Below are 17122 nucleotides of genomic sequence, written 5' to 3' on the forward strand. Positions count from 1 at the left end.
TTTTGTTTCTTCTCCCATTTTATTGTTAAATCTTCTTCTTCTTCTTCTTTTTTGGTTATTGCATCTTCTTAAAAATGGAGTTGCTTTTCTCATCTGCTAGGAGCTTTTCAGTCACTGACGTCCTGGTGGCTGACATCAGAGAAGGGAGACCATGGAGTTGCCCCATGCCAGTGACGGCTGTAGGCCAAGGACTCATGGAACCTCCAGAGAGAGAGGACTCAAACTTCAGACCATCCTCTGCAAAACTCAGGAACTCCTCAAGTTTCAAGTTGCTCCCTTCTTTGGCAAAGAGGGTAAATGGGCACAATGATGTTTTCAACGCTGACCTCTCCCCATGGGGTCCAAAGATATCTGCAAGCCAAGCATTTCCAAGTGGAGGGGAGGGATCTATACAATTTAGGGTCCGCCCTCCAAGACTTTCCTACACTGGCCCCTAACTCTCTTCCAACCAGAGGCCAAGGAGTCCCCCAACACTTTCTTCACTGGCAACCTCCAGGCTTCCCCCTGCCTGCTGGGCGGGACCAACAACCCCTATATTCAGGAGAGTCAATGGGTAGGAATTAGAACCAGGAGGAAAGGCACTGCACAGGCTTCTTCAGCTACCTCCCAGAACTGAGTCCAAACAAAATGAACAGCTATACTATGTTGTTCATAAGCAAAACTGGCCTTAGAAATACATGGCATTAGATATCTTACTGGACATTGACAATTGTGCTAATAAAGCCTATGAGAAAAATACCTATCTTTCCGATTATCAGACTCCTGAAATGCCAACACCATTTAACGATTAGAACAGGGAGGATGGAGGAATTGAAGACCGACGTCTCCTGCTTGACACAAATCCTGAGAGGACTCAATCATGTTTTAGATATTTCTGGTTATAAAAACCCTTAACAGACTCAGATTTTTTTAATATTCTTGCCTATAAAAAATTAGCCTCAACTGTATTTTCTAACAGAGGGAATGACTTCTGCTTTGTTAAAGAAGAAACTTTTAAACAAAAAGCCTGCAAGAAAAATAAGAGTCCCAAGGAATTAAAATTCGTATGAAGAGCATTTCTATACCTGGAAAGAGGACTGTTTCTGGAAAGGCCGTGAAGTAAATGGAAGAATATCTTAAGGAGGGCTTCATGGAAATTCTTGTGGCTCTCATTACCAAACTAACAGAAAACCTCAGAAAACAAAACCAAATAGGTTGGCTATACCTAGCAAGAGGGACCTTGTTTCAAAAGAATCTCAGCATCTTTAACACGTAAAAGTAAGGGTAAGAAGGCTTGCCAGAACATGGTGCACTAAGTCAGAGACCCGGCACGACATCTTCATCATTACATGCAATTACGACCAGGATTCAATAAACAAGAGTCAGTGCAAAAGTAAAATGGCAAAGCAGTCAGCAAATGCTACATGGATAAGGAAGCAGTTATTCATAAAACGTATTTATTTGCCAACCAAACCTACTGCTCAGAGATATAACCTTGAAAATCTGATTAATACAGAAGCTATTTATAGTTCGATATCTCTGGGCAACCCGTACTTCTCTTTTGCTTTGAATATAACCTGTCTTAAGTGTCACAGACATTTACACAATCACAGTGTCCCTTAAGGAATCTAATCAAACTGTCTTATGTAGCCCCTTGGCTTTGAAGCAGGTTTTACATAAAATATCACCGAGACTGACGTTTGTTCCTATAGCTCCTCTATGAGATGGAGTACACACTCTCTTCCCTCTGACCACACACTTTATTTACATCTGGCCTAAATCTCCACTGCAGAAATCTGAGCTACTTCCTGGCTCTGCAGCCTCAGAAGAGATCAATGATCCCTATGGGTCATTGCCTCTAAATATATCAAGGCTACTGCCCAGCAGAGAATGACTGAAAAACATCTGCAGGCTTTTAGAAAACTCTTCTAACAGAAAAGCAATCCATAAACAGAACTCAGAACTTCATTTTACAGTGAGTTTTGGATGTAAAAATGAATGTAATGCAGACTGTTAGTTATGCAGGAATGTGAGCCAAGTGTGTCTGAGGCCGCCTGGTTCTTCCCACACCACGAAGGACCAAGGAACTGCTGCCGGTCAGCGTTCCGGGACCATAACAGATCTGACACAAACAAGTAATAGTGACTGTAAACTTCACTCCGCCTTCGAACAGAGATTCTTCCGTCATTCCACAGTGGGTGACATCGTTCAGGATGTGAGCACATGTTTCCGTGCAGGGTCTGGTGCAATCTCAAGGTTATGGAATGGTCTTCACGGAGTTTCTTTTTTCAAGTGTGGCATTGTGACCCAACGAAACCTTAATGAGTTAGCAAAGCAACTTTATGCCTGCATAGTTCCTCAGATCAATTACATCTCTTCTTATATGATGTTGAAGTTAATAGTTCTCCTAGCGGAGCTGATGAGGAATCGTTCACCTCGACATCAGTCCTTAATACACGTGAGCAACATACTTAATAGAGAAAGGACGTCAGACTGTTTGCCTTTTTCAGAAGGAAGACTGGAAAGGAAAAAATTGCTTCCCCTCTTGTCCTCCAGGGCTCCTTTTACAAAGGAAACGAACCATAGGAACAAAGTTTTATCTCCAGTCCTCATTAATAAGCATTAGTAACAGTTATCAAGGAGGGTAATTTTTAGGTAATAATATCAATTTGTACTATGATGACATGGAAACCAGCCCTAACCTTCTAGTATACCCAAAAGACAACACTAGCAGAGTTCACATTTCACTGCTCTTATTCCGCCGGACCAGTCCCGTGGCTCATCACTAGGCCGGCCTGGCCCGCATCTCCGTGCTCTGCGCCCGGAGCTCCTGTACGCACTCTCCTGCCGACCTCATTCTCTCTTCTCTTCCACCAGTTCCTGCTCTTTACTAAGTCACTCACATGACAGTGTAATTCCCTGACAATGGCTTTATTTTTTTACTTATTCCTGGTGCAGTTACATTTTAAAGCATGTCAGTAACTAAAGAAATAAACAATTGCCTTCTCTTTTTTACTTTAGGAATTATTCTAGTTTTATCATGGTACAAAGGTGTCTAGTTTTGGCAGCTGATAAATATATAATTTGGGATTTGTGACTTTTGCTTTTATCATTCAGTATTTTCTTTGAAGTGTAAGGAGAGCTCTGTTTTCGTATGTTTGCCAAATGAAAGCGATCAGGGTGATATCGTTGTCAAAGGAGCAAACCCATCCTTCCTACCTGGAGCACATCCTTGTGATTCTATGAGTCTCTGACAACATCTCAACGTCTACCACACCACACCACGTGCTCTATAATTAAAATCAGATATGTGTTTCAGCAACCTGACTATTCTCTGGGTTTGGGATGGGACACTTTGATCTATGCTCCTGTATCATGATGAGGAGAAAGGGGTTTTTAAGCTTCTAGGTACGGCCAGTTCAAAATAATGCCATTAATTCTATGGAAACAATTAGAGCCTCCACAAGATGAAGCCGCTCTATGCATCAAAGATAGTCTATGACATTATAATTGCTAAAATATTCAAAAATCCACCTGATGAAGAAAAGCAATTGAGACTTCTTACTGCTTTTCTAAGCTGTACTTCTCTTTTAAAATCTGCTTTTAAAATAACCATTCTCTTATGTGTCCTATCACAATATAATTACAAAATCAGGACTTAGGTCATCTGATTTCTCCCTGCCTCTAGGCACTGAAGTGAGTTTTACATAAAGGATTCCTGACACACTCGAAGTTGTTCCTCCAGCTCTCAGTGGAGACTGGCTGTCCTTTCCTTGCTGACTACAGACATTATCTACATGTGGCCTAATCTCCACTGCAGTGAACTGAGCTACCTCCTGGCGCTGTGTCCTCAGGAGAGAGGAATAATCACTATTTTCTTAAAGATTTTATTTATTCATTTCGACATGGGGCTCGATGCCAGGACCCAGAGATCATGACCTGAGCCTAGGCAGACACTTAACCAACTGAGCCACGCAGGTGCCCAAGGAATAATCACTATTGATCAAGACCTCTAATGTGCAAAAGCTACCGCTCAGGTAAGTGCAAATCATCCAATTTTTACTAAAATAAATTAGAAATCTATAATAACATATAAAAGTATCTAGACACAGAATTCAGAGCTTAATCTCACAATGAGATACGGCTATGAAGAGCAGACTTAATGTACTCTTGATCATAGAAGGATCTGAACTAAGCTGCTTGGCTAAAACCTTGATCTTCCCACCACACCTCCCGACTACTAATGATTATTATTGTCAAGGTTACTGAGTCCTTAACTTAAATGTAATAGGGAGTTAGAGATGGTTTCCATGTTGTCATAATACTGTTTGATATTATTTCTAAAATTTACCTTCTTTTTGAGTATCTGCTAGTAATGTTTGTTCAGTGACAATCATCCAAAATAATGTCCATAGTTCTTCCTAAATTTAAGAAATGAGTAATGGAGAAAGTTGAAAGAAGGAAAATAGGTCCTTATTTTTGGGTTTCCATCTATAATAGCAATGAATGCTCATATCCTTCAGGCTTTGGTTGAAAAGGCAGATAAATTGCCACTCCAAAAAAAAAAAAATGATTGATGAATGTTTATATTCTGCTCCCTTAAAAGAAATATTCAGAAATCATAAAATGACATAAATATTACAACTCATTTTTATTTGAGGGGCAATTTGGAACTATTTTATCTAAAGTGATATAAGGCCCATTATACTCAACTGCATACACAGGGACATTGTGTGTGACAATTGTGTGTGTGCCCACTAAACAAAAGCTCTGTGAGGGCAGACACAATGTCCACTTTGCTGAATGGCACTCTCTGTGTACACAACAGGTCACACAGATCACAAAGTATGCGCTAAATGAATCTAAGAAAAATGAGCTTCCAAATAGAAAAACATATTTGATATATGTGGGGCCATGACAAAGTCCTTGCAGGCCTCCAACTAGAGGAGAGTAACTGACCTAGGGCCCTCTGAAACCTATCTTTATATGTGGGCCAAGGTCCTGCTTCCTGTGAGTGGCTCCCAGTGGTGGCTGATCACAGCAGGGATTCCCAAGGCAGGCTCCTTCTTGGGAAACAGGAGATTCTTCTGATGGCTGGCTGACTCAAGGGCTCCCCAAAGACTGCTCAACCCTTCTGACATGGCACAAACTTCCAAGATCCTTCTAACTTTTTCATTCTCTTTCCTTCATTAGGAGGCAGAGTTGCATGGCCATGTGATGGCTCTCCACTCTTGACCAGCTCCCACCTCACTTTCTTTTTTATAAGTTGTTCCCTGAATAAAATCCTCACGTGGTTGATTTTGACTTGGTGACAGCTTCTTGGAAGACCCAGCCTAATGTAATAAGAAACTCTAAGAAGACCCAGCCTAATGTAATAAGAAACTCTAAGAACAATTCTCTGGAAAATTAACAGCTCCATTTTTGCAACTATTTTACTACAAATTAATATACCATATTAAAATATAATAATATACTACATATATTTAATTGTAAATTGATATACCACACCAAATTTGACCATAAATTATTATTCTCCTTTGAATTACAAATGACTTGAATAGAGGATTAGTTCTTGGTCCTTGGTCAAGATCCTAACCTTAGGTACACACCATATAAATTCTTACCTATACTTTTAGGAGAAGAATTGATTCAGACTATAAAGTTCATTGCTGAATCTGGACTTTAATCTTATTTTTCAGTATGAGTGATATGCATTTTAATAATATGCTATTCTTGAATAAAAACATTAACATCTTTAATTCCCTACTAATCTCCCTCCTCATTTACAAAAAGGGAAACAAATATTTATATAATGAATGTTATTATTCTACTATTTGACTAATACAATCCTCCTAATAGAATGCAGATAAGTTTCCCAATTGTTTTATAATATATTTAACATATTTCTACTCACAAAAGGTATTTTCATCAGTAACTGTGGCATTAAATTTGAAGATTTTATTCTTCAAAAATATGATTGTATTAACATTATGCATGGCTGTTAAAATTTTCTATCTTGTGTTTTACATTTTTATGTAATGCCTCATCTCAGACCCTGCTCGACTGAGGAACTCTTGAGATCAGGATTTGTTATATTTATTTGATTTTTTTATTGCTATAGTCGAATTTACATAATTTACATGATGATACTCACTTGGAATTTTTCAGGTAAGCTTCCAAATATCTAAGAAGTACTTTGCACATGTCCACTCTAGCATACTGAGAGAACATTGCAACTCATATTTCCGTTTGTTTGTAGACTGAGAGCACACAATTTCGGTGCTCATAGTCCTAGAAAACCTATACATATTCATAAATTTAACTATTAACCTTCTCAAGGACCAATATTTTGATCACTCACCCACGGGTTTAATCAAATATTTCTCAGAATTCTGAGATTATGTTCAGGAAATGTTAGGAATAATTAGTCAAGGTACAAATAACTGAAGAGTTCAAAAAATAAAAGATTCCATTTACTGTCTGAGGGGAAATATTCCAGGCTAGCATCAAATACCAATCAAGTGATGAACATTGGACTACAAGAGGTCTCCATCCCCACCAAATCATGTTAAGTATCACTCTTCTTTATAATTTACTTATAACTAAAAAGAAAACCCTTTCAAAATGTACTGTTCCTCTTTCCACCTAGTCCTTGTTGGCAAGTATAAAAAAATGTATATATATTTTGATGTTAAAATGGCAAGGGTATGCTTCTATCAGAAGGAATTGGTGGATATAAATAATAACCACAAGACATTTAAGTAGACACAGGGTTCCAGCCAGAGCGGCGAGCTACTACCACCTTTCAACAAAGCAAAGAGGATCCAAGCAAGCACCTAAAACAGATTCACAAACCTGGAAGAAAAGCCCCTGCTCTCCCCTCCCTTCTCTCTTAGGTCTAGTCCTGGTTTGATCATTAGATGACAGCCTGTGTATTTGGCAGGTGATTGATACATAGTCTGTTATTTCTACCTTTATTGTTTGATATTTTTGAAGTGTGAGAACAATATCATGTTTCATTACGTGGAGACCACAGTGGCATTTTTGTCAAAGGACCATGCCTGCTCAGCAGGAAGTCCCTGCACACAGTTACATAAACCCCTGAGAAGTTACTGGTTTTGCCTCGATTATCACTCATTTTGTCCTCAAAATAAAACAGGGCATTTCTTTTGGCGTGATCAGTTTGTGTGTGGCCTGTGTGCATGTGCGTACACTTGGACTATGACTCTTCTGATCTTTTTGTGTCACGATTAGGGGAGCATCATGCCCTTACTTACCTAAAATCCTGCCCAGTACAAGAGACCTGATGGCACTGAATTCTGTACCTGATGACAGGTGGACTTGTCTCTTTGCATGATCATCGATCTATAGAATTGTCACATGAGGTACAAACAGCCAGATGGATGCCATTTTGTTGGGAAGAGGACAAAAATCCACAGAAGACAAAAGAAAAATGGTAAAATAGGCAATTGTTAGTATGGCCCCAGAGATTATAAAAAACAAAATTTAAAGAGCCATTTACAAAGGTGAATGACATTTTCTAAACCTCCTCTCTACCCCCAGATAGCAGTGCGCCCCATCTTCTACCCCCTTACAGCATTGTAATTTTCTATAGTATATGAGAAATCCAAAGTTCATAAAGCTTAAAAAAAAAAAAAACCAAGATATGAGTTTTTTCACCTTGAAACTTTTACCAAGGTTGGTATTTTCACTTGAGTCATTCAGCTAAGACATCTTCCTCTGTGTAGAGGTCCAAAACTTTCGTGCTTTTCTTTAAAAACTGGTAGAATGAACAATTCTATTTGTTTCATGAGAGTAGTAATAGCTCTTTACTAGTTGTATGTATGATAAAATAGACAGCTTTCCCCCCTGAACGATGTAAAATAAATGAGGAAAATGTGGCATTTTGGGTATCAAATATTAATCATATCTTGGACAGAATCTTTATCCTTTCAAAAACTAGACCACATTTGGCAGTCTGTCTATGGTCTGTGCAGGAGCAACACTGGAAGGACATCTTCAATCTATTCATTATCATAATTCTGCCGACAGTCTTTCATGCTGGGCAATCGTAATGGTAACCACTAATTCTCTTGAATTTATTATATTACCTCTACGAAGACCACTCCTTCTTCTCTGTTAATCTCTACATGGTGAAGCTGTCCATCCGCCATGTTTTTGAAATCAAAGTTAACGACATCAGGTTCTTGATATCTATTTAGCTTGTACCTGATCTGCAAACTTCCTAAAGTAGGGAAGAGAAGTGATCTTTTTAGTTAAAATTCTAGTTTAAAAGCTACTTTTAAAAACTTAGTATTCATTTTAGCTTTCAGTTTTTGGTGGGAAATTCACAGTAGCTTATTGGAGGTCTCCTTCCCTCATAATTCTTAGAAGTCAGCTTCTATGTTAAATTGCACTATTTTCAAGATCAAGACCAAGGATGTTGCCAATAAGTAGTCTTTCCTGCAAATCTTCAACTTTTCCCCTAGAAGTCAGATATGCAGTTAAGCATAAGCAAATCTCTATACTAGCCTCTAACTTAAAAAACACACCTTCGTATACTATGAAATGCCAGACTGTTGTGGAATATTGCATTAAGTGCTTCCATAATCTCATCTTTGAAAAAATATACATCTGCCACTCCTAAAATGCAACTGATTAATGGAATTTTTATAAGCAAATGGAGTTTTACTAAAGATGAAAAATATTTCCACATGGTCACAGTCATAGATTTTGGAATGAGATTAGGATGAAATCAATGGTTTTTGGCCAAACTTACCAAGAGAATTAGTATCTCACTTAGCTGCCTGCAAAGATGCCAATTTATTTCACAAGGTAGCTCCAATTTAGCCAAGGAAATATCCTAATGTATAGATAAGCTTCAAGCTCAAAAGATAGACAGTGAAGGTAAATATACTTATTTAACAATATTATTTTTATTTTAGTGTTCTGTGCCCTTGGGCCATATTTATTTGAGTTTAAATGATACATTCAAGTTTATAAACTTATTTTCCCCACTCAGATAATTTATCTATGGAATTTTTATCTTTAATAAAAATATAGAGAGGAGAAAAAAACATCAGCAGTGACAAGGCTTCTGTAATATACACATGTCCTGATCCACAAGCCCTTGCCCTGCACTGATGTACCAACATTTCCCATGACAATTTCATTGCTGACCGTTAGAACCAACAGATTACTTTGTGGATCTTCTCCTATATATAATGTTAGGTTGTTAACATTCCCTCAAAATCTCTCTCCTTTTAATTGGAGGAAGTATTTACTATATACAAATAGGCATCTTCTTTCAAAATGAACCATAAAATTGAGACTGATCTTATACGGAATAGTAAAGAGCTTCTAGCAATAATAAAATATGGTAAGTATTTTACAGAAATAAAAAATGAACACTGAATATGTGAAATTACTAAAATTACAAGCTAAAGCTATCTTAAAATGTTAAATAGTCCTCTTAGATTAAATTTATAGGATAGTACTGAAAAACAAAATTGAATACAAAAAACAGGCACACTTTTCTTCCTGTTTGTAGTTTGAGAGGCAAGAACACGAGAACAATCCCTATTATTACTAATCTAATGTTCTAATTCAATTTTCTCTTTCTCTCTCATCAAAAAAGCACTCACCATTTTTGGCAATGATAACTGAAAGGTATTCTTTATAAAAGGAGCTCACATAAAGCAGTAAGCTTGGTGCTCGTGTTGTTCGAAAGCTAAATTTGATCATTTCTCTGCTCAGCTTCATATCGCCATGAAATGAAGCAGCGTGGGAGCTGGAATTTTTATTTAAGGAATAATTTTCTTGAAAATTGTAAATCACAGATGAGCCAGATCCAAAATATGCAGAAATCTCTGAAATGATACACACATTTTATGTTAAAAATTAAGTACAAGGATCTTGTTTCAGTTATATTGATGTTTTTAATTAAAAACAACAAATTGTATAGATAAAACAAATAGCTCCAAACCAGAACTAAATAACACAGAAAGTTAATAGAACTTTTATGATGGTCCTTGAAATGGCTTTATGTTAGAATTATATGTAATTAATTTGCTAGTTAACCTTATAATTGAAAGCGTAACGTCCTCCACTCTGACTTCAGACATAAAACCAGGATTTTTGGCTTTTTTCTCTCTTGCCAACCATTTTCTTATTTAAATTTTTAGTCCCATCTATTATTCTGTAGATAGAATACACTAGTCTTCCTGTAACAGGAAGGAAGTTTGAGGGGTCCTCTTACCTTCCAGGATCAACAGGCAGAAATGTTCCTTTTTACCTAAACACTTTCCCCTATTTATTGTGCCTTATGAAAAGAAGCTAAGTCCAGCGTTCATGTAAGAGAGGGCAGCAGCATCTGTGCAGCAGTGATCAACACAAGGAACTATCCAGCCTCTTTTAGTTTTACAAAAGTGTAGTATTTTACTTATATGAGACAAATATCCCAAATTCACACACACATGCATGTGCATGCACACACACCACATATTTTTTATCTATGTATGAAAATGAGGAGGATACTGGAGGAATAATTAGAGTTGGATCCTTGAACTCTACTTCTCTCCATTACTATAAAGTGGAACCAGTTGTGGAACGTGAGCTGTAAATGATGCTCGCGGGGTGACACAGCAACATTTCCATTCCCTCGGCACTTGAAGAGTGTTTTTGTTTGCTTGTTTTATTATTTTTATTATGTGCAACACACTTTTTGTATGCAACGATACACAGATGCAGAGTAGTATTCTTGATTGCAGTTAGCAAGCTGAACTAGAAATCATTCAGATTCAAAAAGTAAAGACACGTTCTTGGGAAGATGTGGTCTTTGTTCTCACTTTGTTTAGAACTCATGACCTGAGATCAAAACCTGACTGAGATTGAGACCCAGGCCAAGACCAAGAGTCAGGCACTAAGTGCACTAAGCTACCCAGGCGCCCTCTAACTCTAACTGTGAACAGCCTCCTAGAATGAGAGCAGTGGTGTGTGAGTTATTATTAGAGGTTGACTTGAAATTATAACTTAGTTCTGATAAAAAAGTACATGACTTTTAACCCACTTTCCATGAAATAATCCCAAGGGCTTTCTTTGCAAAGCAGGAATTGCTTCAATTTGGAGGCAATTTTTGTTAGCCTCCTTCAGGAAAAGGTTCAGTAGCCCAGACACACTCAAATAAAGCAACTGAATTAAACATGATGGCAGTTTTCTAGGAGCAACTATGAAAGCATAACAAATGTTTGTGTATTCAGAGAAGTCCGTCCAGAACACTTAATACTACACTCAGATGTTCCTTTCTTCCATGACATAGGTCTGTGAACAAGACAAACTGAAAAACATTCCACTATTTTACTTCACAGATATTGCCCACATCATAGAGAAAAATGCTGGAGTATCTCTATTTTGTTACACATGCATATTTAATGGAAAAGTTATTTTTATTCTTGGAAAAAATATTTGTTTGGCAAAAACCAAAACACAATACTTCCTAAGTCTCTTTTCATGGTTGACTATCTTCATCAAAAACAACAATAATGCCTTTAAAGATTTTAAAATAGCTGCCCCATGGGACAGGTTGTTGACAGCTATAATCCTTAAGAGCATCAACATTAGATAGAAAAAAGTAGATGAAGCAGCCAATACTTTAAGACATCTGAGGCAACTTGAGAGGCTTTATTATTAATAGATACTAGTTTTTTAAGAAATGAGGCAAATATCCAAGAAATGAAATGGGATTAGCATGAAACGGGTAATTTGAAGAAAAAAAAAATCAGAAATGGAACTATTTCTCTTTCAAATTAGCTACCCAGAAAATGACGACAAGATGTTTTCTTCACACTGGATACCCCATGCCATACTTACCTTTGGAACAGAAAGGCCCTGCATACGCAGAGAAGGTGCAGTCACAAGAGAACCCGCTGAGCTTTTCTCTGCATTTCCCTCCATTCTGACACAACTTTCCGTAGCTGCTGCAGTGCCCTCTACAACCCGGCTCCACTCCGGGTGTCACCTTAGCTCTTTCTTCCAGGTCCAGGGACACTCCGTTCAGCTGCAGAGACCGAATGCAGCCCAGAAAGCCCCTCTGTCTGGTGGCTGTTCCACCTAAGAGGGAAATACGGTGAATGGAAACATGTTCCTCCATGTTTTATTCAGGATTCAGGACCAGATAAAACTGAGACCTCACAAAGAAGGACCAACGCTGTGGCCTTACAGGGAATGGGCAAAACCAGATGAGCCAATAAATTTAAGGAACACAATTTGTGACAGAATATTGAGAAAATTCAAGAAGATAAAAATGAGAACTCAATTTTTTCCCAAGGTTGAATTGTTACATATTGGTTTTCTAAAAAGGATTTATTAAAATGTAAATCGGAGAGGTGGTTTTCTTGGTTGTTGTTTTTAGTTTCTTTCAAAGAACAGGGCGCCTGGGTGGCTCAGTGGTTAAAGCCTCTGCCTTCGGCTCAGGTCATGATCCCAGGGTCCTGGGATCGAGCCTCGCATCGGGCTCTCTGCTCCGCAGGGAGCCTGCTTCCTCCTCTCTCTCTGCCTGCTTCTCTGCCTACTTGTGGTCTGTCTAATAAATAAAAAATCTTAAAAAAAAAAAAGAACTACTTCAAAGAACAGAATAAGGCTATATCTTAGTCTCATGCAAAATAACAGTTAATGGATTGATAGTCTTATGTAGAAGATTTTTTTGGTTTTTTTTTTTTTTTTGCACAATTTTAAATCAGCATATATTTGTGGGTAAGTGTGGCGAATTCTTCATACTGAAACAGCTGGTGTGCTGTTGACTTATTGAGCATTACGAAAGACTCCTTGAGTTCTTCTGATGACTACGCACCGATGTCGTCTTTGGTCGTTATTCTTCCATCAAAATCGAGGTTACTGAGATTACTTGTGTTTGTCTGCCATACTTCCCAGTGCATTTTTTCTCAATACTGGTCCAGTGTGGATTAATGTAAGCTCAGAAAGATTCTCAGCAAACTGGGGAGAGGGGGTTGATGGAGAGACAGTGATGTAGCACTTATTGGCTAATACCTGACAATATGACTTGTCAAGTGACCCCTGCAGAGGTTTACAGTGTCTGAGTGGAATCAGACCCTGCAGTTCTAAGGCAGAGGCTCTCACACCTTAAGGAATATGAGTGTCACATGGAAGCCTTCGTAAAAATACAGACTTGCTCCAAGAAATACTGATTCTGTGGGCCCGAAATAAGGGCTGGGAATTGAAACAATAAACAATCAACCTGGAATGCGGATCTTATTCAGGCAGTCCCTTGACCCCACATTTCATCAGCACGATCCTGATTAGCATGTAAGCTCTAAGAGGATCTTCACCACGTGTCCAGAACACCATACGTTAATACTCAGAACCTGAAGTGGGAAAGTAGTACTCTAATCTAAATAGTCCAAGTGATTCTACTTAGAGGTGTCAGATGGTTATGGGTCCTCTAAAACAGAGCTTTGTCGCTGAACAGATGATACGGTCTCACCTCCAGATCTTAGACCTGCTCTGTACAGACTGTCTCTTCCTAGGACATGCGGCTCCCTCCTCTACCACTTCACGTAGCGCACTCTGCATCTGGCCTACATGGCTTAACATCTTCTTATCCTCAGAGATTAAACATATTTGGGGTTTTTTAAACTTCAGAGCCAAGAGTTGGCCAGAAAAACCCTACGTAAATAGACCTTTGTCACCGTCCACCAGGTTTTACATTTTACCAACTGACTTTGTGTATTATCAGCATATATCAGCACACAGAACTGTGTCTGACGCAGAAGAGCTATGCAGTAACTATTTACAATCTTAACTAATTGATCAGCAATTGACATTAATGACTGATTATTAATAATCAGTTAACACACTGGCTCCTTAAATTGGATTATGCTGGGGGCAGGTGGAGGCAGGGTGGAGCTGGGTGCTTGGTGCTTCAAAGAGGGAACACTATTGGCCACAGAGGGTAGTCTGGGCCTCTGAGCCTGAGAATGAGGATAAAACCCAAGCAATGTTTCTGAATCCATTAAGTCTACATTTTTGAATAATGAAATACCATGAAGGGAAAACTAAAAGAATTTCTAAGAATTCTGGACTCATTTCACTAATGGTATTTATAATTCAGATTCATAGACATAAGGGTCCCCATTCAGGCACCTGTACTTAAATTTTGTGTATTGAAATTGCTTCAGCTGACATAATTTGTGCCTCTTCTATGATTCAAATACAATGAAGTCATATTTTCTATTTATAAATCCAGATGCAGCATGATATGGAACCAGACATGGTCCAGTTCCAGTTTACGTAGGCATGGCAGGGAGCCAGGAGTTCATCTCATCCCAGAGTCTCAGAATAGCTGACAATATTCTTGTCTCCTTCCTCCTACATCTACTCTGTCCCCTTCCATTCCAGAAGTCTCTCTTCTCCCCTTCTTCTCAGGACCCTTCTTTTCCTGCCACATCTAAACTGATACTCACCTTAGCTTCAGGCCTCCTTATTCTCACACTTTGCCAACTCACCTCAATAGAATATCGAGAGCTCAGAGTTAAGACTTTGACCAAATTCTCTTAGCGTCCTTGCTGGAGTTTTCTTTGTTGAGTAAGGAAGCCCACAGTCTTGCTTTTAGCTTTGGCCCGGAAACTCTTTGGAAGAGGGCCAGGTGCTGGAAAGACTGAATTACAGGTGGATTCCTGGTGTATATCATTTATTTCATGTTATAGTACTTCAAATCATGATATATCATGATTTAAAATAACGTTATCATCCTGTAACAGTAATGTTACATCATGGCCCAGTAAGCATTTATCACTCTGAAGCAGCAAGTCTCTCTGCTTTAGCAGTTGAACTCCTTTTGCCAGTGACATCATAATAACTAAATAGCATGGGAATCCAAAAGCTGAATACAATTCCTTTTTATCTGCCCCAGCTTGTTTATTCTTATTTATTTTACTTTGTTCTAGATGATGAGGAGCTAGAGGCATAGGGAATTCCAGAGACAAGCCCATAGGCACAGCTGAGGAAATACTAAAATAAACCCACTCAGTTACAGGCAGGAAAGGGCAAGAACCTACGGTGGGCTTTTTATTGCAAAGTGTGTCTCCACACCAAAACATGGTCAAAAAAGATCATTTTCATTTTCTTCTATTCCTTAGATCATTTTGGGTTGAATAGCATTTCAGTTCTAGAAGCTCTACTTAGGAGTTCCTCGCTGGGCATGGTGTCTGACATGTGAGGTACAGAATTACCCTGATGTGCCCTCATAGAGCTCATGGTCTAGTGGTAGACGTGGACAGGGAAACACACGATGTTAATGGCAGAAATAGGCACCTGGTAGACGAGAGGTTTAGAAGATGGGGATATTAAAGAAAAAAAAAACCCACATACATGTATGAAATACATATATTTGTAATAGTGAGAAGAAAATCAAAACCCAGCCTTGCAAACAGGATTTCTGAATTGTGTACTTGTGAAGAATTAATGTTTACCTAATCAGAGTATTTTTTTAAAGATTTTATTTATTTGAGAGAGAGAGCGCACGAGAGAGCATGAGGAGCATGAGGGGGGAGAGGGGAGCAGAAAGAGGGGGCAGGAAGCAGGCTCCCCACTGAGCAGGGAGCCCGACATGGGGCTCAATCCCAGGACCCAGAGATCATGACCTGAGCCGAAGGCAGACCCTTAACCGACTGAGCCACCCAGGCGCCCCTTTAATCAAATAGTTTTAGACTATGCTTTTAAAATATTCAGGAAAAAATGTCTAATTAAACATAAACATATATGTCACACATGTGTTGAGGATTTTTGCTTTTCCATTAGGTTTCAAGTTAATAACTTCTTATTTTAAGAAGAACTATCCTGGAGAACACAGCCAGTGTAAACAGTATTCAGCTTGAAAGCTTAATTAAAGATTCCAACGACTTTTCAGGGTTAGAGTAGGTCCAATTAAAATGAGCTACAGTTTGATTAATTGATTCTGGATGTTTCCACTGAGCTATTATGTTTGGAACTGTCTTCCAATTAATTTCCTATCAATTTACCTGCCACGCTATATCAGATATAATGAATTCTGGAACTTCACAAACACTAGGTATCCTGTGAAACTCATGCCTAACCTTCGTACATGAAGGAATAAAACTAAATCTGTTCACTTACATAACAGTACTGGGATCTGTACCTAATAGGTGCACTAGGTGATGAACAGAGACTGACTCCAACCCTTTTATCATGTTCATTACTCTCAGGAAGTGAGTCTAAGTGACAGATGCTATTGTCATGAAATATGAGCTGGCTCTTTCCTTTGCCAATTTTTTTTTTTTTTTTTTTTTTTTGGTTTGGAAGCAGGAACACCTTTAATTTTTTAATGGCAAATTATTTAGGTACTGTGCTTGAATGTTATTGAGGATTAACTGGGAACAACTATATATTTGCCCAGGGGCCTTAGAAAAAAAAGAAATCAAGATCCCACGTTTCTCTTTAAAATTTGAAGTTATAGAAATGGGTCTGGCAGAGTACAGGGGCTCTCCCTGACCATGGCACTGTGGCAGAGAAAGGCAGCTGAGGCTCTGACCACTGAGAGGAATTTGGAACGGGAAAGTGATAGCCCACGCAGGCTGGGCCCAGGACCAAGTCAGGGGACTGAAGGGAAAAAATGGTCTCCTCTATATTACGTACTGGATCTTTAATCCTGACCTACCCAGTCATCCCTGGGATGGCTTAGCCTCGAAGAAATGGTACATAAATGTACAGAGCTGTGAGACTGGACCCCAGCTATAATTTTATCATGGAATATTCCTCATTGACCCTAGGAGAGTCGAGGGGGGAGGACTGTTCTCCCTCATGTTCAAAGAACTATTACGGCTGAAAAGGAAGCGAGTGTAGTAAGCAACAGTGTCACAGGGCAGAAAATGCTGGCACTGGTCCCTGAATCAAAGTCAGTGGTGAGAACAGGCCCTCGTGGTACTCCCAACAGAAAAATGTGGGTCTACTTAGTTTACTCACATGCCAAGGCCACAGCACCTCTCTGGTTTGACCTAAGGCACATTTTAAAGAAATGAACTGCCAGTGGTCTGAGTCATAGTCTCTGCTCCTAAAAGAGCCCACATGAATTCTGATTTCAGTCAACAGTCACTAAGATTTGCTCACTAAA

General features: G+C 38.8%; 1 protein-coding gene across 3 annotated transcripts in view; it reads right to left on the bottom strand.

Moving 5' to 3' along the window:
- Nucleotides 1-17122, bottom strand: part of CNTNAP4 (contactin associated protein family member 4) — a 238891-nt gene that overhangs the window by 10620 nt on the left and 211149 nt on the right. For all 3 annotated transcript variants that reach the window (XM_082712185.1, XM_082712184.1, XM_082712186.1), the window contains exons 18-21: nucleotides 11848-12087; nucleotides 9624-9848; nucleotides 8091-8224; nucleotides 7257-7344 (exon numbers count right to left, since the gene is read on the bottom strand). In XM_082712185.1, the coding sequence (XP_082568311.1) occupies nucleotides 7257-7344; nucleotides 8091-8224; nucleotides 9624-9848; nucleotides 11848-12087 (687 nt within the window). The remainder of the gene's footprint in view (nucleotides 1-7256; nucleotides 7345-8090; nucleotides 8225-9623; nucleotides 9849-11847; nucleotides 12088-17122) is intronic.

Source organism: Mustela nivalis (genome assembly GCF_964662115.1).
Source record: "Mustela nivalis genome assembly, chromosome: 18".
Taxonomy (NCBI): Eukaryota; Metazoa; Chordata; class Mammalia; order Carnivora; family Mustelidae; genus Mustela; species Mustela nivalis.